This window comes from Bos indicus x Bos taurus, chromosome 15 (genome assembly GCF_003369695.1).
Source record: "Bos indicus x Bos taurus breed Angus x Brahman F1 hybrid chromosome 15, Bos_hybrid_MaternalHap_v2.0, whole genome shotgun sequence".
Lineage (NCBI taxonomy): Eukaryota > Metazoa > Chordata > Mammalia > Artiodactyla > Bovidae > Bos > Bos indicus x Bos taurus.
The window spans coordinates 30,186,890-30,211,326 of record NC_040090.1 but is presented as its reverse complement, the minus strand read 5'-3'; the positions used below and the strand labels follow the sequence as shown (position 1 = coordinate 30,211,326).

The 24,437-nt window shown below is 45.6% G+C and overlaps 1 protein-coding gene across 5 annotated transcripts; it reads right to left on the bottom strand.

Annotated features, from left to right (window-relative positions):
- Window positions 1-3,905: 3,905 nt before the first annotated feature.
- KCNE3 (potassium voltage-gated channel subfamily E regulatory subunit 3) lies at window positions 3,906-17,472 on the bottom strand. 5 transcript variants are annotated; one of them, XM_027562920.1, is made up of 4 exons: window positions 17,311-17,472; window positions 15,766-15,860; window positions 12,007-12,062; window positions 3,906-7,210 (listed from the first exon to the last, which is right to left on the bottom strand). In XM_027562920.1, the coding sequence occupies exon 4, from the start codon at window positions 7,171-7,173 to the stop codon at window positions 6,874-6,876; it is 300 nt and encodes a 99-aa protein (XP_027418721.1). In that variant the 5' UTR covers window positions 7,174-7,210; window positions 12,007-12,062; window positions 15,766-15,860; window positions 17,311-17,472; the 3' UTR covers window positions 3,906-6,873. The 5 variants fall into 5 exon arrangements, with proteins under 5 accessions (XP_027418721.1, XP_027418722.1, XP_027418718.1 ...); XM_027562921.1 differs by having other exon boundaries at window positions 15,766-15,857; XM_027562917.1 differs by lacking the exon at window positions 12,007-12,062 and having other exon boundaries at window positions 17,311-17,462.
- Window positions 17,473-24,437: the final 6,965 nt, after the last annotated feature.

Below are 24,437 nucleotides of genomic sequence, written 5' to 3'. Positions count from 1 at the left end.
CTTAATATATTTCTTGAATGAATGAATGATAAACCAAGAGCAGAAGTAAGCCTGTAGCTGTCCAACAGAGATCTTTTGAAATGTATTTAAATAATCTCATCCTCTCTGTAACTGAGGGAGAGTCACCAATGATTCACATTAGACCTTTTCTTGAGATTTAACGTTTCTAATCTCCAAGCAGATTCTGTGACTGGTCTTTTCTCTTGTCCCCAGTGTTGAGTTAGGGCAGTAGGGACTTAAGGACTCTCACCCAAAAGCTGTCCCAGTTGGCTTATTAGTCCTCCTAAGCACTATGTCGGGAGAAGGCAATGGCACCCCACTCCAGTACTCTTGCCTGGAAAATCCCATGGATGGAAGAGCCTGGTAGGCTGCAGTCCATGGGGTCGCTAGGAGTCAGACATGACTGAGCGACTTCACTTTCACTTTTCACTTTCATGCATTGGAGAAGGAAATGGCAACCCACTCCAGTGTTCTTGCCTGGAGAATCCCAGGGACAGTGGAGCCTGGTGGGCTGCCATCTATGGGGTCACACAGAGTCGGACATGACTGATGCGACTTAGCAGCAGCAGCAGCAGCAAGCACTATGTCAATGCCCTCTTTGTTCTTTGAATCATCTTGCTTGGGTGTAGAAAGAGTTAGGTGAGGACAAGCTCCTGGCTGCTCTGTACTAGAGCCAGGAAGGAGAGCCGAGAGGCCAGCCACAGAATCTGCTGGGAGATTAGGAATGTTTATTCTAAAAATCCTATGGGCAGAGGAGCCTGGAAGGCTACAGTCCATGGGGTTGCAAAAGTCAGACACGACTAAGCTGCTAAATCATCACCACGAGTCTCAAGAAAAGATCTAATGTGACTTTCAAAGGGACCAGCTATCGTGGGGAAAACATGGGCTTTGAATTTAGACAGGTCTGTGTTAAAATCTAGACAGCACTACATAATAACTAAGTGAATGTTAAGCTATTTCACCTCTGAGCTTGTTACTTTGTCTATAAAATGAGGTTAGAAAAATAATCACCTCAAGAGTTTCCCAGCACAGTGCCTGGCAGAGATAGGCTGCACATCAAATATAGTTTTTCTTCCCATTTTCTTTCCTGTTCACTAAATTTCTTTCTCTCCTGCTCCCAGACCTGATTCTGTGTCACAGTTTAATCACAGATAGGTTCTCTGGTTTCATCCAGGCAGATCATGTTCTTGGTTTCTTAGTGGCACCTGAAAGAGGATTCTTTATCCTACACAAAACTGGCTGAAAGCCTTACTTTGTCTATTTCCCCTTTGCCTAAACAAATATCTTGGGTATTACCACTCCAATGCCAGTAGAGACCAGACTCACCAGTGCAAAAGTCACACTCCCAGGACATGCTTAGTTAGACCTACAAGGCTCCCACCTGCACCCCTAAGAAAACATGATAGAATCAGAGTAAACAACATTTCTTCCTTCTTGGCAGGACTGAACATTTTCTTTCTTTTTTCCTTCTACGTGGCATGTGGAACTTCCTGGGCCAGGGATTGAACCCATGTCCCCTCTAGTGGAAGCATAGTCTTAACTCCTCAACTATCAGGGAAGTCCAGGACTATACTTTTTTTGATCATGATCTGTCCTGAGGAAAGTGAGGAGGATGGAGTGAAGAACACTAGCTGTCACAAAATCCATTCTTTCTTCCATAGTAATTGAGGTTTGACTGGGACGTGACTGCCCAGATACGAACATCATTTGCCAGCTCCCCTTGTAGCCAGTTGTGCCTACGCTACCAAACTCTTGTCAAGAGACGTGAGAAGATGGGATACAGGCAGCTTTTGCCTTGCTGGCTTAAATCTCTGGCCCTTGAATTCTGTTCTTTCTCTCTCCCCACTAACTATAAGTGCTTCTACAGAGTAAACTTGGAAGCTACATGCTGAGAATGGCAGTCATCATCCCCAAGTCCCTAAATGACCGCATAGAGGACAGCTATCCACCTACTTGGAATGCTGCCTTGGACCATACACACTAGAGCTTCTAATCAAATCCTGTCTCCAGGAAACCCCACGAATATGTCTCTCTCCCTTTTCTTAATCATCACATTTATAATTTCCCTACATTTTCTGACACTTAACTGTATTGCTTCCTACTTGGTTATTTCTGGTGTTATCTTGTTTTGTTCTTTATTCAGTGTGTGCTTCTTGGCTGTTAAGCTAGAAGATCCCAAGATGTGACACTTTGCTTCTGCTCCCATTTCCCCACCAACACAGCTGCTGTGGATGCTGACGGAGCCCCCATGCAGCCCCTTCTCCAGCTGCCGTGAGTGTTGGCTGTCATCAGCTCAGAGCTGCCCCTTCTCCAGAGTTTTGGTCTCAGACAGATGTAAGCATCTGTGGGAGGTTATGTGCTCCCTCTAGCATCCAGTGGTCAATGGTGAGTTACATGCAGTAGAAACAGTCACAAAAGGTAAGACTGATCCTGTGATGAAAATTAAGCTTTGAACCTTCCTGAGGAACTAGGCTGTTGCAAATCTCCAACCAAGCCAACTGCCCTAGGCTGCAATTGCTCTTTTCTCCAGAGACCTGCTCTCAGCTGATGGAACCTCCTTGTAAACCTCCTTTCATCCCCCGCCTCACCAGGGTGGCCCGCAACCAATGACTGACTGATACGAGGCATGAAACCCCGTCCCCTCTTGCCTCTGCTGCTGCTGCTGCTGCTAAGTCGCTTCAGTCGTGTCTGACTCTGTGTGACCCCATAGACAGCAGCCCACCAGGCTTCCCCATCCCTGGGATTCTCCAGGCAAGAACACTGGAGTGGGTTGCCATTTCCTTCTCCAATGCATGAAAGTGAAAAGTGAAAGTGAAGTCACTCAGTTGTGTCCGACTCTTTGAGACCCCATGGACTGCAGCCTACCAGGCTCCTCCATCCATGGGATTCTCCAGGCAAGAGTACTGGAGTGGGGTGCTGTAATTCTGCCATGTGATTTATGCTCCAGTTCCCTGTGTGTCAGGCCCCCGGGCTAGATGTGACCTGACACACACACTGTTTGTCTTGTTCCCTTTCTTTTTTACTTCACTCTTTCCATTGCCTGTTTCCCAAAAGTGCTCCCTCAGTAAATGCCTGTCTCAGACTCTGCTTGTAGGGAACCCAACTTCAGTCTACTGGTGTCAATACTCTGCCGTCATCTTCCCAAATCATTTTCCCATTCATCTCTGGGGACTGTTCAGACCCATGCTCTGGGCTGGGTATGCTATGGTGATGAAAGTGGGCTGAGGGGTTGACTGAACAAATGGGCTCTATTGAAGTAGCCGTAATACCTACTACACAGGGATGTTGCGCATGCTCAGTCGCTAAGTCATGACCAAATCTTTGCGATCCCATAGACTGTAGCCCACTAGGCTCCTCTGAACATGAGATTCTCCTGGCAAGAATACTGGAATGGGTTGCCATTTCCCCTCCTCCAGGGGATCGTCCTGACACAGGATCGAACCCACGTTTCTTGCATCTCCTGCATTGGCAGGCAGATTCTTCACCACTGTGCCGCCTGGGAAGACCCACAAAGGGTTATTATGAAAGTTTTAACAGCTAAATGCGTTAACGTCCTTAAAATGTTTAGGCCACAGTCGGTATCCTAAGTTCTCTTAAGTATTAGGGCAGGGATTTCTTTGATCTTCGTTTCCTTATGTATTTCAAATGTGCCTAGATGAGTCGATGGCACATAGTAGCCACTATGTGATTATCAAAGTTTTGCTTTGAAGGCTCGAGGTGATGTGCTGGGATCTGGCCAGCAGGGGGCAGAACCAGTGCAGCCAAAAAGAGCACGTGGGCTGAAGGAGGTAGTGGGATAGCTAGTGAGCTAGAGCTGAGGGGAGGGCCGGGGAGTACCTACATCATAAAATATTAGAATGTTTAAATTATACCTCAAAATTCTAGATTTCTATTTAGTCCAACCGTGGGTGTGCACAATGAAGTTTATTGAGCCCCGACTTTGTAAATCCATACAATTAAGTAGTTCTAGGCCCCAAGATCCCTGGAATTGCCCTAGTGTCTACAGCTCCTCTTTTGAACTGGTGACTACCTCATATTCCTCTCAGTAAATCCTCCATTGTGCGTATGCTAATGCACACTGGATTTCTGTAACTCGCATTCAATTTGTATTACTGTATTAAGCCCTGTGAGTTATAAGGACTGTGTGAAGGGGCATGTGTGTGTGCTCAGTTGTGTCCAACTCTTTGTGACCTGATGGACTCAGCCTGCCAAGCTCCTCTGTCCACAGGATTTTCCAGGCAAGAGTATCAGAGTGGGTTGCCATTTCCTTCTCCAGGGGTGTGAAGGGGAGTTTCCCCCATCGATGGGGACACTGAACTCCCAGTGCAGCCACTCTGGGCTGCTTCCTGCTCCACCCAACATCCATCTGACCGTGCTCTCTTCAGGGGGGGTGGTCTCACCACATTTCTGCCTCCAAGCTTCCTTGTTTCGTTCCCTTCATTCACTCTGTCCACTGAGATCTGTCCTGTTTCAAAGCCCAGTTCAAATCCTACCTTTCTGTGGCTCCTCTACATCTACTCAATCTCATCTCCCCAAATCCTGATAGCATCCATCACTTGACATTCATTCTCATACTTCATGGGATTCTGTATGTTATTTGGGTGTTTGGACTGGGTGGTCGCCAAAGTCCCATCCAGTTGTAGACTTCCAAGTCTGTTGTACACTCTTACATTACATCTTCTTAATCAGGTCTCCACCTTCTCCCTCAAGAAGATATGAGGAGAAGCTTGAGCACATGAATTTGCACGGAATCAACATAACTAACTGCTCAAGGGAGCGAAGGTGTACTGTGATCCTCCATTCAAGGAACACACAGGCATTTATTTTTTCAAAGTGGAAGTAGCTCCCTCCCCCACACCTGACCTTATCATATAAGAAACATACTTATGGTCAAATAAATCAAATATTACATAAAATTTTAAAGTAGAAGGGGAAAGTCACCCATAATCCTCCTCTTCAGTGTAAGTGCTATCAAAATATTCTTTCAAAGTGTTTGCTGTACGCAAATATGTGTTTTGACAGGGCTTTCTGGAGACCCCATGGAGATCCCTTAAAAACAGAAATGAAACAGAAGAGTGGAAGGTTCCAGTCTGGGATTTGTAGCTTGCCACATTTGATGTATTCAGCTGAACCATGTGAAACTACTGATATTCGCTGTTTTTTAATCTACAAGCACAGCAGTTTTATATGATTCAAATCAATGTACATGAAACCTAGAATGTCAGATCTGATCAAGCACTTAGAGACTTTCAACTATTTCAATTTTCCTTATATTTCACGGTTCTGAAGAAGGACAAGAGTCAGAAAAGTGTCTAGCCAGATCACACACCACACTGGTAGTAGAATCAGGGCTGGTTCTCTTTCCACTGAATCAAGTACCTGCTTCTTTTAATATGATATCTTCTAGGTGTAATAATAATTTTCTGGAAGCAAGATTTCAACTTGGTATCAGAAAATTTCTCACAGAATTCAATCAAAATGTTAGAAGCTGCCTTAGAGGTAGTGAAGTCCCCAGGACTGGCGATGGGACTGGGAAGGACAGAGGGACATGGCTGGAAGGGTACAGGAACCATGAGGCTTGACATTTAGGGTTCTGTACTCACATGGCTCCTTATTAAGGTCTTAGGAGGGGACCTAACAATGTATTAATATGCTGATATGTTTTTGGAATATTTGCAAAAATAAGATATTTGAAAATTACTCTTCCTAAGGAGGACTCCCTAGAATTATGTAAATTTCAGGCCTAGATCCACTCTTAGGTAGCACAGAGTTTTGCAAAGCACTAGGCAAAGAGACCAAAGATCCTGGGTTCCAGTCATGGCACCACTCTGGCCCAAATGGGCAGAAGAGCATTTGCTCTGCTTCCCTCACAGGGGAGTAACATCACAAATGTTGAATGGGCTGAAAAACATAAAATGTGAACAACTATGAAAAAGCAGCATAACTTAGATTTCCTATCTGTGATATGGTCATCACCATAACACATCAAAAAACTGTGTCCTCAGGGTATTTTCAAAAGCAGAGACATTATTTTGCCAACAAAGGTCTGTCTAGTCAAGGCTATGGTTTTTCCAGTAGTCATGTATGGATTGGAGAGTTGGACTGTGAAGAAAGCTGAGCGCCGAAGAATTGATGCTTCTGAACTGTGGTGTTGGAGAAGACTCTTGAGAGTCCCCTGGACTTCAAGGAGATCCAACCAGTCCATCCTAAAGGAGATCAGTCCTGGGTGTTCTTTGGAAGGAATGATGCTAAAGCTGAAACGCCAGTACTTTGGCCACCTCATGCAAAGAGTTGACTCATTGGAAAAGACTCTGATGGCTGGGAGGGATTGGGGGCAGGAGGAGAAGGGGACGACAGAGGATGAGATGGCTGGATGGCATCACCGACTCGATGGACCTGAGTTTGAGTGAACTCCGGGAGTTGGTAATGGACAGGGAGGCCTGGAGTGCTGCAATTCACGGGGTCGCAAAGAGTCAGACACGACTGAGCGACTGAACTGAACTGAACAGGGTATTTTCCTATCTCATTTCTCCTTGCTATGACTTCCTGTTCTCCTTCCTTGAACCCCTAGACCCCAACACTCTGGCCACTAGGCCACTCATTTTTATTCTATGTTGCTGTGTGTATGTGTTTGCTCATAGGGCTCCCACAGGCTGGAAGGTCTATCTTTGCTGGAAAAAAATCCTTATCCACAAGGCCCAGGTCCACCAGATCTTCTCTTCCCACCCTGACAATGACCTCCCTTAGCACTGTTTCTTGTTAATCTTACAGATAAGGACACGCAGGCTGGATATGGCCCATAGCTGAGTTCTGGAGGCCCCAGAAGATAATCCTTGGGTATCTTGATCTTCTGCCATCCCCGGCCTCTTAGCATCAGAGCATAGACACACGGTTCTTGATGTACACATGATAGGGGTCACTGCGCTTGTCCACTTTGCGGGAGCGGGTGTATCCGAGGATGAGACTGCCCACAGTGGCAGCAAAGAGGAACATGACGAAGAGGATGTACATGTAGGAGTTATCATTGCGGCCAGGCAGGCTGGCCCGCTTCTCCTCAGTCAGGTTGTCTGGCCCTGGCCGGCAGAGCAAGTTGCTGTGAAGAGTGGCATTTAAAGCCTTTAGCACAGCGTGCAGGCTCTCATGCCAGGTCTCAGCCCCACTGGTGGTCTCCATAGCAACAGGGAAGGTGGGGGAAGAATTGGAGGATGTTCTGGCAGTGACAGAAAAGAGAGAAGATGGTTTCTGTTACTTAAAGCTTGAATGACCCTTCCATTTCTTCAGACCCCAGCTAAAATCCCAGCCTCACAGTTTATTCTAATTACTTGTTTACCTATCTTCTCCACTAGACCGCAAGCCCGAGGAAGTTAGGGACTATGTCTGTTTTGGTTTTTTGTTGTTGTTTTTAAAAATATTATTTATTTGATTCTGCTGGGCCTTCATTGTGGCACGTGGGATCTTTAGTTGTGGCATGTGAACTCATGCTTGCAGTTTGTGGGATCTAGTTCCCTAGACTGAACCCACACCCCTTGCATTGGGAGCATAGACTCTTAGCCACTGGACCACCAGGGAAGTCCCACTCTGTCTGTTTTATTCACTGCTATATATGAGCACTCATGACGGCACTCAGTAGGTGCTCAATAAATGCCTGTGGAAGGAAGTCTTCCTTGAGCACTATAACCATGCTGATCTATCCTTTTCTGGGGACTCTATAAATCACTGAGCTTTAGGCTAGAAGGACCTTAGGAATTATTTAACACTATAATTCTTTCTATTTTACACACAGGGAATCTGAGGCCCAGAGAAACCAGGTGGCTCGTCCGTGATCACAGAGAATATCGGAGGTAGACCCGAGACAGAGCCCTGCTCTTTGATGACTAGCTCAGAGCTCCTGCAGCCTCCATGCGAGCTCTGGGCAGGACCATGTAGCACAGTAAGAAGATATGCCTCAGAACTCTACCACAGCTCAGTTCTTTTTTATGCTTCACAGACACCATGTAGAAGATGTTTGGGGATGGCTTAGATTTCCCTCTGCCTCGAGAAGCAGACACTGGGTCTTTTGACTGCTAAAGCATCCTAGGTCCCACTCTAGGTATTCATAGCTATTGAGGGGAAATTCTGTTGGAAAACAGGTGGCTGGGGAAGCAGGGAGGGGCTGAAACCATTGCAGGCACTGGGCCTGGGGGGAGTGGAGTGAAAGGAGCACTCAGTCTGGTTTGGGGTTTTACCTACCTCAGAGAAAAAAGACACTGGCCACTTCCACTACTCTGCCTTCCAAAACAACATCACTGTGTGTGTACGTGGCTCAGATATCCTTAGTCTACAGCTTAGAAAAACCGCCAAAGACAGCCTTGCATCCTAGTCTCTGAAAAAACACGTCATTCCTTTTAAACAAAGCTCCACACTCACTTCCTTCAGGAAGCCTTTGTGCACTCCCACCATAATCCACAAGCTTTATCATCACAGTCTTCCCTTTGCCCCAGCACTTACATGTGAGGCAATGTGAGGCTGTCCTCTTGTTACTGATAAGGGTTATCAGCAGCCACATGCTCCTGGTCAGCAAGGCTATGCTCCTTCCCACGGTGAGAGGACTACCTTAGCTCTCCTTCCCTTGGTGGTCTTCAGTAAAAATGTCCACTTTGGATTTTTCATGGGCCAAGCACTCAGTGTTCACTGAACTGGTTCCAACTCTTTTATCTAAGGTAGTGCTGTCAACCAATCAAAGTTAACACACTTGACTATTAACCATAAGGTCTTTTCCCCAGAAAAGTTGACAGTTAGTTATGTTCATAATAAATATTCATGAATAATGCTATGAATGTAGATGTTGGGGGGAAGAATCTAAGTAATACAGCAATAACCCAGGAGTGGCTCACATTTTGTGCAAGGCGTTTGGGGCCCTCTGCCATTTAGAACTTGGACAACCTTGTCTGGATGGAGGAGGGGAAGAGTTAAGATCCAGGAAGCATAGTTCTCATGTACTATCCCACTTATCAGGCAAGAAATTTGTGCCTTTGCCTTTCCTCATATGAGCTAATGGAAAGCAGGAGCAGCACAATGAAACAAATGGCTCAATGAATCATCTGGCCAGTCATCACTAATGGGGCTCACTCTTGGGAGGCTCATCCTGGGAGTTCCAGGAGGCCAGTCCCTACACTTAGGGCACATCGCCAGTTCTTAATGCAGGAGACAACCTAGGAGGTACTGGGGCTTAAAGGAAGAAGGGATGAATTCTGATCGGTGCTTGGAAAGTGTTCACAGCAATGGAAGAATTTGACCTGGACCTTGAAGAATATTTTGGAAGTAGAGGAGGCAAGGGGAGGAAACAGATGGACAGAGGCATGATAACAAGAAAGCATGTTTTGAAGAATGGAAAGTAGCAAAAAGAGTGTAATATGCCTGGAAGGATAAGATGTGGGATGGAGATGCTGGTCCAAACCAGATCAGGGAGGGCCTTGAGTACCAGACTGCAGAGTTGGAACTTTATCATGTAGGTGGAGAAGAACCACAGAATGACATTTTAAAGGTGGGGTTAAATGATCAGATCTGTACTTGGAAAGGACTCTCTGGCTGCCATGCGGAGTACAGAGTGAAAGGGGCAAGAATGGAGGCAGGGAGCCACATGACAAGTGAAATAGTCTAGGTTTAAGATGCTGAGACCTGAGCTGAGCTGGAGGGGATGACAAGGTCGGGGCAGGGACAGATGGAGGATGTGAGGGGCACTTGAGGGAGGGGATGGCTAGTGTAATGGTTGCAGGAAGAAGGGGCCTCAGTTAGTTTTATAGGCAGACAACAGACAGATAGCATAAATGCTAGAAGAACTCACTTTGAATAAAATAAGTTTCTTGCCCTGTTTGTGCTTCAGTTTCCTCATCTATCAAAAAAGATTATCACCAGGAATTGTGGTTCAATGGGTAGAGTTTCCGTTTTGCAAGATGAAAAAGATGTAGAGGTCTGTTGTATAGCAATGAACACTACTGAGATGTGCTATTAAAAATGGTTGAGATGATAACATTTACATTGCTTTTTTTTTAACCTCATTAAAAATTTCGTTAATTAGAAAGAAGAAGATTATTATCTCTGCTCTGCCCCCTCTTCAGGCTTGCTGGAGCATATACATTTATTATGGTGAAGAGGATTTTTAAAACACATTTTAATTAAAAAAAAGACCATGGCTTTCATTAAAATGAAAATCTACTTGTTGTTTTTGTGAAGTAAATACATATACACAAAGAAAAAACGGAAGCAGTGTGCACAGTGAAAACGCAGTCTCTCTATTCCCAGTGGCCCAGGTTTCCTTCCCAGGGCAGTACTGTCACCACTTCTCTTGGATATCCTTGTGAGGGGGTTTGAACTGACAGGGCAGGTGGAGGGCCACCTCCCCCGGGAAGGCTCACGAACAGCAGGCAAATTCACTGGCTCCTCCTCAGCTCCAGGAATCTCCCCGTGGGTGCCCCAAGGCTCCTTAGTTCTGCAGCCTCTTCAGGATGTCCCTGGACACATCTGAGGTCTAAGCATGTGTTACGGGAAACACACTGACTGGAACCGCCCACCCTGGCCAGGCACCATAGTAACTATTTGCAAGAGTTGTTTTAGGATAGGCGATCCTGGTAATGAACACGGAACTAATAAGCCTCCACCAAAAGGAAGAGTTCGGGAAAGGTCAAAAGGAGACACCACATGTCCGACCACCTCCCAGAATCCTTCTCTCTGGTATCCACCTTGGCTGAACAAGGCATGCACCACCAGGAAGGACTCTGAGTCAGAATGATTGGCTAAAGACAACCCGGAAACTAATCCCATCACCATAAAACGTGAGACTGCAAGCCACGTGACAGAGCTGTTCCGGGTTCCTTTACCCTTCTGCTCTCCACCCGGGTGCCCTTTCCCAATAAAATCTCTTGCTTTGTCAGCAGATGTATCTCCTCGGACAATTCATTTCCGAGTGTTAGACAAGAGTCCAGTTTCAGGCCCTGGAAGGGGTCTGCTTTCCTGCAACACATGGACTTTGGAAGCTGGGAAGGTCCAGATCTGGGGGGGTGGGGCTGGGGGACAGAAAAGGAAGGAACTAGACACACGGGAAAAAAACCCCCCAGAACCAGGGTGGATCGCCTAAGGCCAAGCCCCAAGAATTGTGCAATAACTTTACTGTGGGTAATCACTCCCTCCCACTTCCCCTCCCCTTCCTGCAGCAGCGGGATCAGGCCAGCCTAGGGTTGTAGTTAAGGGAACTGTGCCATGGCCAAGGGACCCTTGATTGCTGATCCCCAACACCAGGTTCACAATGTCTCAACTGGGTGACTGAGAAACCTCAGTTCAATACATGAGCTGCTGCTCAGGGATCAGCTAACAGTGCAGTCTAAAACATCCCCTTTTGGGACTTCCCTGGTCCAGTGTTTAAGAATCCACCCTGCAATGCAAGGGATGTGGGTTCAATACCTGGTTGGGGAACTAAGATCCCACATGCCTCAGAGCAACTAAGCCCACTTGATGTGACAACTGAGCCTGCGTGCCACAACTAGAGAGTCCATGTGCCGCAATGAAAGAGCCTCCATGACACAAGAGATCCCTAGTGCCACAACGAAGACCTGATGCAGTCTAATAAATAAATGAAGTTAAAACATTCCCTTTCCCTGAGTGCTGACATCTCATTAGGAGTCTCTAAAAGGCTGAAAGGATGTGAGACCCAAGGAAATGAGGTGAGTAGCAGAATGGCAGCCAAAATTGGGTTGCTGTTTTACACAGGAAAAAACCATGTTACCAATCCACCTATTTGGATAGACTGGGTATAAACACAGGTATGACATCAACACTGTAGCATAGCTTTGTTGCAAAAATTAAAGGAGAAAATGAGGGAGTGCATGGCTCTAGACACTCCACAGATGTGGTGGTGGTTTTATTTGTGCAGAGCAGAGGCTGGCAGGGCCCTCAGAGTCCATCTAGTCTAACCTCCCTCATTTTACAGTGAAAGAAATGAAAACCAAAGAGCTGTCTTGGTTCAGCTGTTACCTGTGTGACTTTGGGTATGTGACTTCCCTTTTCTGGGCCCCAGCTCCTGTGTGTATCTGTAAAATGAAGGGGTTTTACTGTGTGATCCTGTAAGGTCCTGATCAGCTCTAACATCCCATGAAGATACCATAAACCACACTGTGATATTTGGGAGACTGGGTAGGCTGGTGGGAGAGGATTTGGGGGGCTGTCTAGAGTCCCACAGATGACAAGATAGAGAAGACTGCAGACTTTTTCCTCCAAGGTTAAGATTCTTCAGAGTCTCAGGACTGTTACATTTAATATTCCAGCCCAGATAAACTGAAAGCCAAACTTGTTTATTTTTCCTCTTTATAGCTCACCTGCCAGTGAGATCTAGCCTGGGAGAGACAGGCTCTGTGTTAGAAAGTGGGGTTAGGGGGAAAGGATGGAGGACAGGGTGGGCTCTGAGGTGGGGTTCAATGAGGAAAGTAAAGGTTCACAAAACCATTCATTCCTCAGACATTCTTCCAGCTCCTCTCTGGACAAATTGGTTGGATATTTGTGGTTCTGATGGAGGGTGCAAAAGAGACACAGATGCATGTCTTTAGAAGCTGGGTTGAGGTGGGAGGGAGGGCCTGTGTACAAGGGCATCCTGTGGCTTCAGGAGAGGCAGAGAGCTCTTAAAGGGACAGCTTGGTTCTCTATGACCTGCCTCCGGCTCCCAAGGCAGGGATTGGCGATTGGCAACATGGGGAATTTTGTTCCTCTTTCTGAGCTCCTTGGCTTCCCTCTTCAAGATAATAACTGATTATGAAGCTGTTCGGGTTGGGGAGACAGAGCTCCTGCCCTGAAAGTCCTTGACTTGAAACAGGAGATAATCAAGAAGGAAGATGAACAGTGACTGAAAAGAGATTTTAAAGACCATTTAGAATCTAGATTCTCAGGCAGTCCTTCCATTTTGTAGCTGAGAAAACTAAAGGTCAGACAGGGGAAGTGGCTTGCCCAAATTGACATGGTTAGTAAATGGCAGAGCTCAGATGAGAACCCACGTCTTTGGGGTGCTGTTTAGGTGCTCTTTCCGCTACAAATGGCAATGTCTTCTGGCAGCTGAGCTGTTACTTCCCACCAAACACAGGCTCCTCGTGTCCTGGGGCGTCATCTCCTGTAGGTCCACCGCTACTGCTTTTTCCTGCACTCCAGACTCTCACAAATCTTTTCTTTTTGGCCATACCACCTGGCATGTGGGATCTTGGTGACCCTACCAGGGATAGAACCTGCACCCCCTGCATTAAAGCATGGAGTCTTAACCACTGGACCACAAGAGAAGTCCCTCTCACCAGTCGTAACTGAGGATCCAATAAAGGCAGAAGTTGGTGACTTTGGGAGGAGTTAACCTTCCCTGGTGGCTCAGATGGTAAAGAATCTGTCTGCAATGGAAGAGACCAAGGTTCGATCCCTGGGTCGGAAAGATCCCCTGGAGAAGGGAATAACCATCCACTCCAGTATTCTTGCCTGGAGAATTCCATGGACAGAGGAGCCTGGCGGGCTACAGTCCATGGGGTCACAAAGAGTCAGACACGACTGAGTGACTAACACTTAACCTTCCTTTACAGTCTTGTCTCCCATGGTCCTTTCTGCTCCAGATGTACTTCTGCTCCCCCATACAAACCAAGTGCACCCTCTTCCTCCACACCCTGGTGCTACTCTTTCCTGCACATTAACAGATTCACCCAAAGTGTTCTTGACTTCAGTTTGCCTGACCTGTTTCTTGGGAGTGGCGGCATAAAGCTGGGACCTGAAGGATAAACTGGGTATCTTAGTGAGGTTTTTCTTTCAGGTTTCTCTGGGGAAAAATAAACTCCACTTTTGGTTCTTTTGGTTTCCCTACTGCTCTGTTCCAGCTATTCTTCAAGAAAGAGTGTCTGAAGTGCTTGGAAGTGTGGTAGAAAGGCACGGGAAAGGGGACACATAAAGCAGGTAGGGAATCCAAAGATAACTCCTGGGACTGCAGATTTTGCCTCTGGCCCACCTGGTGGTCTTATCACCACCATGGGCTGGTGTGAAAGGAAGCGTAACATATAGTTAGAAGGAGACAAAGAAATAGAATCTGAGCTGGAAGAGATCTTAATAATCATGTCATTGGTGTACCCCCCTCATTCAACCAGGGGGAAAAACCATACACTTCCTCCCCACCCGCTCCACCCCCCAACCCCCCACCCCGACGCTGAGAGGAAGTCACTTGCTCAAGGTCTCACAGCCTAGGAACTGGGACCAAAAACAGTTATCTCCGTATCTTTTCACTATAAGTTCTCTGTTCTCTATAAGATAGTCTAACCTCTGCTGATTATCATTCAAGCTCCTTTAGATATGACCCTGCCTCCAGCCTCATCTCACCACAGCTCTCACCATTGCCCATGCCCCATGATACTGAGCTACAGGCCATTCTCCAAACAGTCCTTGCATTTTGCCCCCTCTTGCTTTTGCTCACACTGTTTGCTAAGGCAGAAATGCCCATCCTCTTTTTATCTGCCTGGCAAACTCCCACACATCCTTCAAGACCCAGCTCCAATGTCACCTTGGTAGACCCTCTCCTGAGACATCTTCTCCACTCTAGCCAGTTAAGTCTCTTCCTCTTGTCTGTTCCTGAAGGGCTTTGCATAAAATCCTATTAGAGCACTATATTATATTGGTATTGGGTGTGTATATCTATATAAATATAAATAGATATAGATATATATACTAAACTGTGAGCTGGGAGGGGTGAGGGGAGGCACCTGTGCCTCATACGTTTCTTTATAGTAGGCACTCAAGAACAGATGGATAAATACCTCTTCTTACTAGACTAGTCCCTCCTGCACACACAAATACGCATTCATGAAAGCACTTACAAAGCAACTTCAAAGGCAGGCTGAAGTAGATTCCTTTTGGTCATGGGAAGGGGAAGCTCAAAAAAAAAGACACCATCTTGGTCAGGTGGGGAAGTGAGGTCAGGGAGGAGGCATTCTAAGCCGCCTTTGGAAGCACAGATTTCCCTGCACCTGAACCCCATTCAATCCAAAGGGCAAACACTCTTGGCCTGGAACACCAGCAGCAGCTTTGGAAGCCTCTTCCCTGTGTACCTACCCAGGGTGTGGCTACACACACCCACCTGCTGCACACACACAGTCCAAGTCCCAGTCTCCCAGCCTCTAATCTTGCCTTTCAAGTGGCCTTTCATGGTTCCAATCTCGGCTGTCTGCTTGGCTGTGTGACCTTGAGCACTGCATTTATTTCCTCTGAATCTCATCTATGAGATGGGGATAATTACCCACCCCCCAACTTGCCTCACTTGGCAATTTGGAGAGAGACTATGGAGGGAAAGTGTTTTAGAAATTGCAGGGACTTCCCTGGTGGTCCAGTGGCTAAGACTTTCAATGCACTTTGTTCAATGCAAGTGTTTTTTCAAAACACTTTCAATGCAGATAGCCCCAGATGGATACCTGATAGGGGAACTAGATCCCACATGTCAAAACTAAGAGTTCCCACTTGCTGCGACTAAGACCTGGTACAGTCAAATAAATAAATATTTAAAAAACAAACAAAAAAAGAAATTGCAACATATCATATAAACATTAGAGAGAATTACTGGGCAGCTGGTCACTTTGTTTCCTTTTCTGTCTCCCTATCTACCTCCCCCAACCCTGCCCCTCAGTTTTACCAAGAACAGCCAACTCTGTCTCCTCTCCCCTCCCTTCCTTCTCTTACCCTCAGAGGAAGCCAGGAGGTTCTTTATTATTCTTGATTATCAGATACACTTACCTCTTTCAGAAATAAAGAGTATCTTTCTTGTTTCTCATCCTTTCTGATCAACCCTGTAGTCTCTCTCCATTTAGGGGTACTATCCTGTAGTCCTGCTGGTGATAGAGAACACAGTGGAATTGGAGTCAAGAGACCTGTCCTGTTTTGTAGGTGTGTCTAGTCATGTGTCTTGGTTAAGTCATTTCTTCACTCTGGACCTCATTCTCCCCATCAGTAAGATGGGCTTTGTTGTCTCGCTACCCTCTTAGTAGGAATTTGGAGCATTCACCTATTCAGTTTATAAGTAGAAATGTGCTTTGCAAAGTGGGGAGTGAGAAAGGAATGAAGAAGGTTGTTTGCTATCATCTCAAGGAATCAAGAAAATCTGAAGGCAGTTTCCTTGCCTCCAGTATGGCTCTCCCCGACTTAGAGCCAACAACTGGTTGGATACCAGAAGATAAGGAGCAGTTAACACATCTACAATGCACTCTTGTGGCTGAAGGGGCTTCCCTGGTGACTCAGTAGTAAAGAGTCTGCCTGGCACTGCAGGAGACACAGGTTCAATACCTGGTTAGGGAAGATTCCCCTGGAGAAGGATATGGGGTATTCTTCACTCCAGTATTCTTGCCTGGAAAATCCCACAGACAGAGGAGCCTGGCAGACTCCGGTCTATGAGGTTGCAAAAGAGTTGGACACGACTTAGTGACTGAACAACAACAACTTGTTGAAGTGGAGTCAGCCCTGAGCTAGGAGTGAGGAGACTTGAGTTCTACTTCTGTCTGTGACCCTGGGCAAGCCATCTCCTCTCTGGACCTCAGTTTCCCCATAGGCAAACTGTTGATAAGTGGGGAGAGGGGATAGGAGGAGATACTGCTCCATGAGCCCTCACAAAAGGGTCTGAACTCCTGTGCTTTCTACAGCAGAGACTCCCGGCTCCAGCCCCTCTTCCCCACAGGCCATGCGGAGTACGTGGGCAGCACGACTGGGAGGCCAATCTTACAGGTGGTGACCCAAGAGGAGAAGGCACAGAGCCTAGAGCAGCAGGTAGGTGGGCGATTGGCACAGCTTTACACACCTGTAAACTAGAATGCAAGTCTCCTGACCCCAGCCTAGACCTATGTTACTAGAGCTAGAATATGGCTAAGGGGGCCCCAAAGCTTTTCCCGGGACTTGGGCGCCTAGGACGAGAGACACAACGAAGTGGCAAACTGGCAAGTCCACTCGCAGAGCAAGCGGCTCCCGCCCGGCGAGAAGACTCGCGTGTGCGCTCGCGGCAGAGCCGCAGGTGTTCCCTCGCACATCTGTGGATGTAGAAGGAACTTTGGTGCTGCCCTCCCGGGGCCAATGAGTGCCGATCCCAAATCCCAGATTTCCGGGCAAGGCGTGCCAGGGGCCCAGCCTCGCCACGTGCGCCCCGGGATCCCTGTGGCTGGGTTCCTGGAGAGGAGGGGTCTGTACCCGAGCCGCCCCCAAGGTCGGGTCGCCGGCCTCCAGGGAGGCGGTCGGATCGCTCATTTCTATCCACGGCTCCGGCTCGGCCTTCCGGACCCCGCGAGTGCGTCTTACCTGCCCATCTGTAAGGCCACAGGAGCGCAGTCTGTTTGTTGGACTCTTCGCCCTGGGCTCGCGGGTGCCCCTCACTGCGCCCCAAGGCTCTCCGCCAGCCCCACTGCTCGCAGTCCGCGCCCAGCACTGCCTGCGCCCCCTCTGCTTCGCGCTCCGACCGGCGCTCTGCTGCCCTTTCCCTTCCCCCGGGCGTCCCCACCCCCGGCGCCGCCCGGCCCCTAACCCACCCACTTCTCCTCCCCGAGCTGGCTTTGGGCACCTCCGCCCAGCTGCTTGGCCCCACAGCTCTATGGGTTCCGACCCTTCCGTCCCCTGCAGCGCCTGCTTCCTGGACCAGAGACCGACTGTTTTCTTGCTTCACGTCAGCTTGCCGGGTCTGAGGAGGCAGAGAGCCGGGTGCTGGTGGAATCCGACTCCGTGATTGTGTGGTGGTGGACAAGTCACTGCTCCTCACTGAGCCGCGGCTTCCTCGCAGTAAAATGGGTACAATTCTTGCATGCATTCTTCACAGGGCGATAGTTAGGATCAGAGATCTTAGAATCCAAAATACTAAACCCAGATGGTCACTGGAGAATCATCTGATTCTAACACAAACCCTGTTTTCCAGACAGGATACAGTTTAAGGGGCCCAGTTTGGGAAAGGGGACTGCCCCAGGCTCACCAAGGAAGTCGCTGGCGGAGCTCAGACTCAAAATCCACTAGGCCATTCTCTCCCCCTAACCAGTGTCTCCTCCAAGTCTCAGCAGTCCCTCACATATGCAGACAACTGGTGTCCAGACACATCTCACTGCTCCCTATCCCACAGACCCTGTGCTTTCCGGCCATCAGGCCCTCACTCAAGCTGTTGCTTCCTTACTGCAGACACTGCAGGTTCCAAAGAAAAGAAGCTGCCAGGGACAATTGGGAAATGAGGGCCAGGAGGCCACGGCAATGGAGTGGACGGTGGCAGGGAGTAGACTCTCAGGGACTCTGTGGAGAGTCTGTATCAGAGACCTCTTTGCCAGCCTATGGCCTTGGGATAGTTATAACAAACTGAGGTCAGCTCTGACTCCTGTGCAAAGAAAACTCTGTCCTAGGACATCTGAGGCATATACCCTCAATCACAGAACCTCAGATTCTATCTAAGAAGTGCTATCATTCAAAAAAGGCCTATTCCATGGAGGGAATGTTGTACAAAACTGTACAAAATCTTCATCAAAACACCGTACTTCTGTTTGACTTCTGTAGTTTCATATTTTGACCCAGCTACTTCTTTTTCTCAGTCTGTATATATCATCTCTCAGAGAAATCCCTTAGCAGGCAGTCTCAGATTTCAGTCTACTTAAGAATCACCTCAGCCCTTATTTTAAGTGAAGTAGACTTTTGGGTTCCACTTGAGAGTTTCTGATTCAGGAGTTCTGGAATAGAGCCCAGAAATTAGTTTTTTGTTTTTTTTTAAAGAAAGCTTCCGGAAAGATTGTGATGCAAGTGGTTCTTGAGACCAGCCTTGAGGAAACAAGCCCTGCCTCAGTAAGCCTTCCTTCCCACATCCTGCCAAGGCCTTGCATCTAATCTATAGGACTATTTATTACAGTTATCAAAAGTAACTATTTGTCTACCTCATCTGCTAGGTTGTGAGTTCTTTGAAAATAGGGACTGTTTCTTGTCCTAATAAAATTTTGGAATCACAGCCTTAGAATCATACCATGTTAGAGTTCTAGAATCATTTAGTAATAGAACCTAAGTTGAAAGGACTCTCAGAGTTATCTAGTCAAATCTCTTACCCAAGAATTCCCCAAAAATATTCATTGGCAGGACTGATGCTGAAGCTGAATCTCTAATACTTTGGCCCCCTGATTGGAAAAGACCCTGACACTGGGAAAGATTGAAGGCAGGAGGAGGAGGAGGGGATGACAGAGGATGAGATGGTTGGATGGCATCACTGAATCAATGGACATGAGTTTGAGCAAGCTCTGGGAGTTGGTGATGGACAGGGAAGCCTGGCGTGCTGCAGTCGATGGGGTTGTAAAGAGTCGGACATGACTGAATGACTGAACTGAACTGAAGAATTTCCTACATTTCTTTGTATCTTTGTGTATGTGTTAAGTTGTGTTGTGTGTATATGTATGTATGTAATAGAGATTTTTATTGCTTGTTAATTATGTCACTTCATACAATTTTAAGTAAACAAACTTAGAAAATGTACTGGGAGTGTTAAATAGATGATGGCACTATTGATAAGAATGCTCAACTGTTTTACATAAGGTAGTAAAGAGGCACCACTGCCACCATCACCACCCTGCTGAAATTTGTACATTTCATGTAAAAAAAATGAGTAAAAATAGTAGATTTGCATTTCACTAGCATTATTCTTTGTAATCTATGACCCATGATAAGCCTGAACAGTTTCAGAATCTTCAAAGCCAAACAAACCATTTTCTTCCACTAGCAAATGTATTAGTTTCAATTTCTTTAAAAAGAAAAAAAAAAAAAAAACAGCAAACAAATCAAAATATCCCAATGGTCTTGAATTTTAATGTTTCTATCATACTAATTCAAGAAATGTGACTCAGTTTTCAAACATGAGGCTGAACTTCTTTATTGTAATTATACTTCATAATTCAAACAATTTAACTGACACCAACATTAGCCCAGTAAAATTCATGGACATAGCTCAACTGCTCTTTTGCTAAGGAAACTTTTTAATAAGTTAACTATTCTTTAAAAACTCAGACCCAAGCTGCACAGCTGTGACTTGATGAACCAACCAGCAACTCTCCCAGATGCCACCACAGTAGTCCTACGTGTTTTTTTTAGCTGGGGAGCACATACAGAATCCCTGTGAATCACACATACATATTAAAAACTTCTGGTGACACTACACCAATAGTTTCCCCTATGAATGATTTTTTTTTGAAGTAAGTATATACTACAGTTCAGCATTTGAGAGACTTCTGTATCTACTATTACAAAGGTACTAAGAAATACATTTATTTTTTTCTTTTGCTTCTTTAAAACTTTTAATGTATTTATTTTGGCTGAACTGGGTCTTGTTGATGTGCACAGGCTTTCTCTAGTTGTGGCGTGAGGGCTTCTCATTGTGGTGGCTACATTGGAAGGACTGATATTGAAGCTGAAACTCCAATATTTTAGCCACCTGATGCGAAGACTTGACTCATTTGAAAAGACCCTGATGCTGGGAAAGATTGAGGGCAGGAGGAGAAGGGGACGACAGAGGATGCGATGGTTGGATGGCATCACCGACTCAATGGACGTGGGTTTGGGTGGACTCCGGGAGTTGGTGATGGACAGGGAGGCCTGGCGTGCTGTGGTTCATGAGGTCGCAAAGAGTTGGACACGACTGAGCAACTGAACTGAACTGAACTGTACTGAACTCTTGTTGCAGAGCATGGGCTCTAGGCATGTGGGCTTCAGTAGTTGCCTTGTGTGGGCCCTGTAGATATGTGAATGGGCTTTGTTGCTCTGAGGTATGTGGGAATCTTCCCAGACCAGGGATCAGACCCACTTCCCCTGCATTGGCAGGTGGATTCTTAACCACTGGACCACCAGAGAAGTCCCTGAGAAATACATTTGGATACTTGAAAAGAAGCAAGACTGGAAATGTGGTTTTGTGTTAAAAAATTTAGAAGACCTCAGTTACCAAACAACTAAAAATATACAACAGATAAATAGGAATTTCTTAAAACCATGGTCTCTAATAATACAAAAATTAGATATTAAGGCATCTTTTACTCCCATCTATCTGCAGCAAAGAGAAATATTTTAAATAGGAGCCAGCACTTCTATTCAAATACTTTCTGATGCATTTGGCAGATTTGTTTTTATATTCTCCTGTTCAACATTCCATTGAAAGCTCTCATAATTGAACATTGTGACCCAAACCAAGAGAAAAGTATCAATATAAACAGATACTCATTTATTATAAAGAAGCAGTTCGCCCTTGAAAAGAAAAAGGAACTACAAAGAATATTATGTATAAAGTACAAATACTAGTATTTAAGTTTCTCTGAAGCAATTTATGCTTCAGTAATTAAGAGAAAGAAGTGATGAAGACTTTATTAAGATGAGGAGCCTATGAATATGCATCACGCTGTGGGCTAATTGTTCACTCATTATTCTGTTCCACTGGGATGAGAGTTTGAAAACAGCTTTATATTTCTCTAGAAAAAATTACATCCACTAGACTAAGATCACATAAGTTAACACTGATTATTATCACCTATATTTGTCATTTAAAAAGCTCAAATGGCTTCATAAAGTATATGAATCAGTAACATTTTTACCTTTTATTAAGGCAAGTTTGTGAAAATAATTTAATACAACCAGATATCCTCATGACTTTCAGCTTAAAATATTTTTAATGTAAGAAATAGACCAACAAAATCTGTTTTATAAAAAGCCACTTCAGTCCTAGAAAAGAATAATAAAAGATTTTGAACGCAGTTAATTTTTTAAAGGATACTCTTCCCATGTCTCAAGTTCCAAGTGCCAATCATCATCCGTAGAGCCAGTTTTGTTTGACTCAGTTCAGTTCAGTTCAGTCGCTCAGTCGTGTTCAACTCTTTGTGACCCCATGAACTGCAGCATGCCTGGCCTCCCTGTCCATCACAAGCTCCCAGAGTTTACTCAAACTCATGTCCATTAAGTCAGTGATGCCATCCAACCATCTCATCCTCTATCGTCCCCTTCTCCTCCCACCTTCAATCTTTCCCAGCATCAGGGTCTTTTCCAAATAGTCAGTTCTTCACCTCAGGTAGCCAAAGTATTGGAGTTTCAGCTTCAACATCAGTCCTTCCAATGAATATTCAGGACTGATTTCCCTTAGGATGGACTGGTTGGATCTCCTTGCTGTCCAAGGGTCTCTCAAGGGTCTTCTCTAGCACCACAGTTCAAAAACATCAATTTTTCAGCGCTCAGCTTTCTTTATAGTCCAACTCTCACATCCATACATGACTACTGGGAAAACCATAGCTTTGACTAGACGGACATTTGTTGACAAAGTAAAGCCTCTGCTTTTTAATATGCTGTCTAGGTTGGTCATAACTTTTCTTCCTATATCAATCCAATTCCATCTTTGAGGAAGTTCTCCTTTATGGTTAACAGAAATTTATCTGTTAACTTATGTTTCTGGTCTTCTGTTTTTTATTCACTATTTTTTTTTAATTGAGATATACTTGATTTACAATGTTGTGCTAATTTCAGCTGTATAGCAAAGTGACTCAGTTATGCACATATGTACATTCTTTTTTATATCCTTTTCCATTATAGTTTATCCCAAGAGATTGGATGTAGTTCCCTCTGGGCTTTTGAAAGTTGTTTTCCTTATCTTTTTTTTCTCACTTGATGGGCTGTGTTATTGCTTTTGGATGTGGTAGAATTAATGGGGATGGTGATTCTCCATCAACCGCTCTTTATTATCCTTGGTGTATTCTAGCAACATGGTGGTCCTGAGATTAACTTTCACTGCTTCCTGTAACTTGGCTGATACAAGTTCTGCTTTATACCTGATGATATGATGTTAAAAGATGCGTTCATAGACATGATTGGAGGTGTTTGAGGATTTGTTTTGTCCCGGAAACTTCTATGAAAAAGGCTTTGGGATCATCATTTTCTACTATCCTATACTGAAATGAAACTGGACTTAATTCCTGGAAACTTTTCATCTCCTTCGTATATAGCACATGGTGCCTCCAATTCTATTTCCTGGTCTTTCCTGGCACTCAGCATGCTGGTTGCAGGGTACCTCCCTTGGACTACATTCAAGACAACAACAGAAAACGAGGGCAGTGGCTCCAAGGCTCTTAGCTGCAGGAGGCACACACCCTTCACAGGGCAGAGGAGAGTCACGCACATGCCCCCAGCCCTTGGGGCGTGAGAAACTGGTGGCTGGGGGTTGGGCTAGACTCAATTTTTGGCAACAGATTGATCAGCTTCTCTTGCACACCTCTAGTGACTAGGAGCTCATTGCCTCCAAGGGATCTGAGGCTCTGATTGTTAGGATGTTCTCACATTTAAACAAACACTGCCTTCTAAGGACACTTTGGTCCTTGTGCGCAATGCTTTGTTCCTTTTTTCAGTTCTTCAAAAACTTTAGGTTTATCTTCCACTTCCTTTGGAGTGAGGATGAGGCAGGAACCCTGTCAGGGAAGGCAGCTGGCCAAAGAGTCAATGGAAAGCAGGCTAGACTGCCTTATCTCCCATCTGTGACTTTCAGTCTTACTATGAGGCTTAGATGACCTGATGTGTAACATGGCAAGAGTATGATGCCCATGCTTAATAAGTGGCAGCTTCCATTACTATTAGATGAGAAAAGGAAGAACGAAACAGAACTCCTGGACAAACCTGAGAAGGACCTTCAGGGAACTCTCTAATCCAGAGAGGCTGGGGACAAGGCCAGGACCTTGAAACAGGGGGGGTGAGGGAGTGGAGTGGGCCAACTGAAGATTCATCTCGAGATACACCTCAAGACTTTGTTTAAATGCCACCTTCTTAGTGAGGCCTTCCCTGACCATCTATTTACAAATTCTAATCCCTCCCTTTTCCTGACCTCCCCAAAGCCCTTCCCTGCCTTGCTTTCCAATAACACCTAACATCAGCTAATCTATCAACACTTAACTTTAAAAAATAGGGATTTTCCTGATGGTCCAGTGATTAAGATTCCATTCTTTCACTGCAGGGGGCACAGGTTTGATCCTTGGTTGGGTAACAGATCCTGAATGTGGTCAAAAATAAAAAATTTTTAAAAAAAAATTTATATATATATATACATACATACACATATGTATATTTACATACACACAGACACATATATATTTATATATATGTTGTTGTTCAGTCACTAAGTCATGTCCAGTGCTTTGCGATCCCATGGATTGCAGCACACCAGGCTCCCCTGTCCTTCATCATCTCCTGGAATCTGCTAAAACTCATGTCTATAGACTTGGTGATGTCATCCAACCATCACTTCCTCTGTCATCCTCAATCTTTCCCAGCGTCAGGGTCTTTTTCAGTGAGTCAGCTCTTTGTATCAGGTGGCCAAAATACTGGACCTTCAACTTTAGCATCAGTCCTTCCAATGAATATTCTGGGTTGATTTCCTTTAGGATTGACTGGTTTGATCTCCTGAC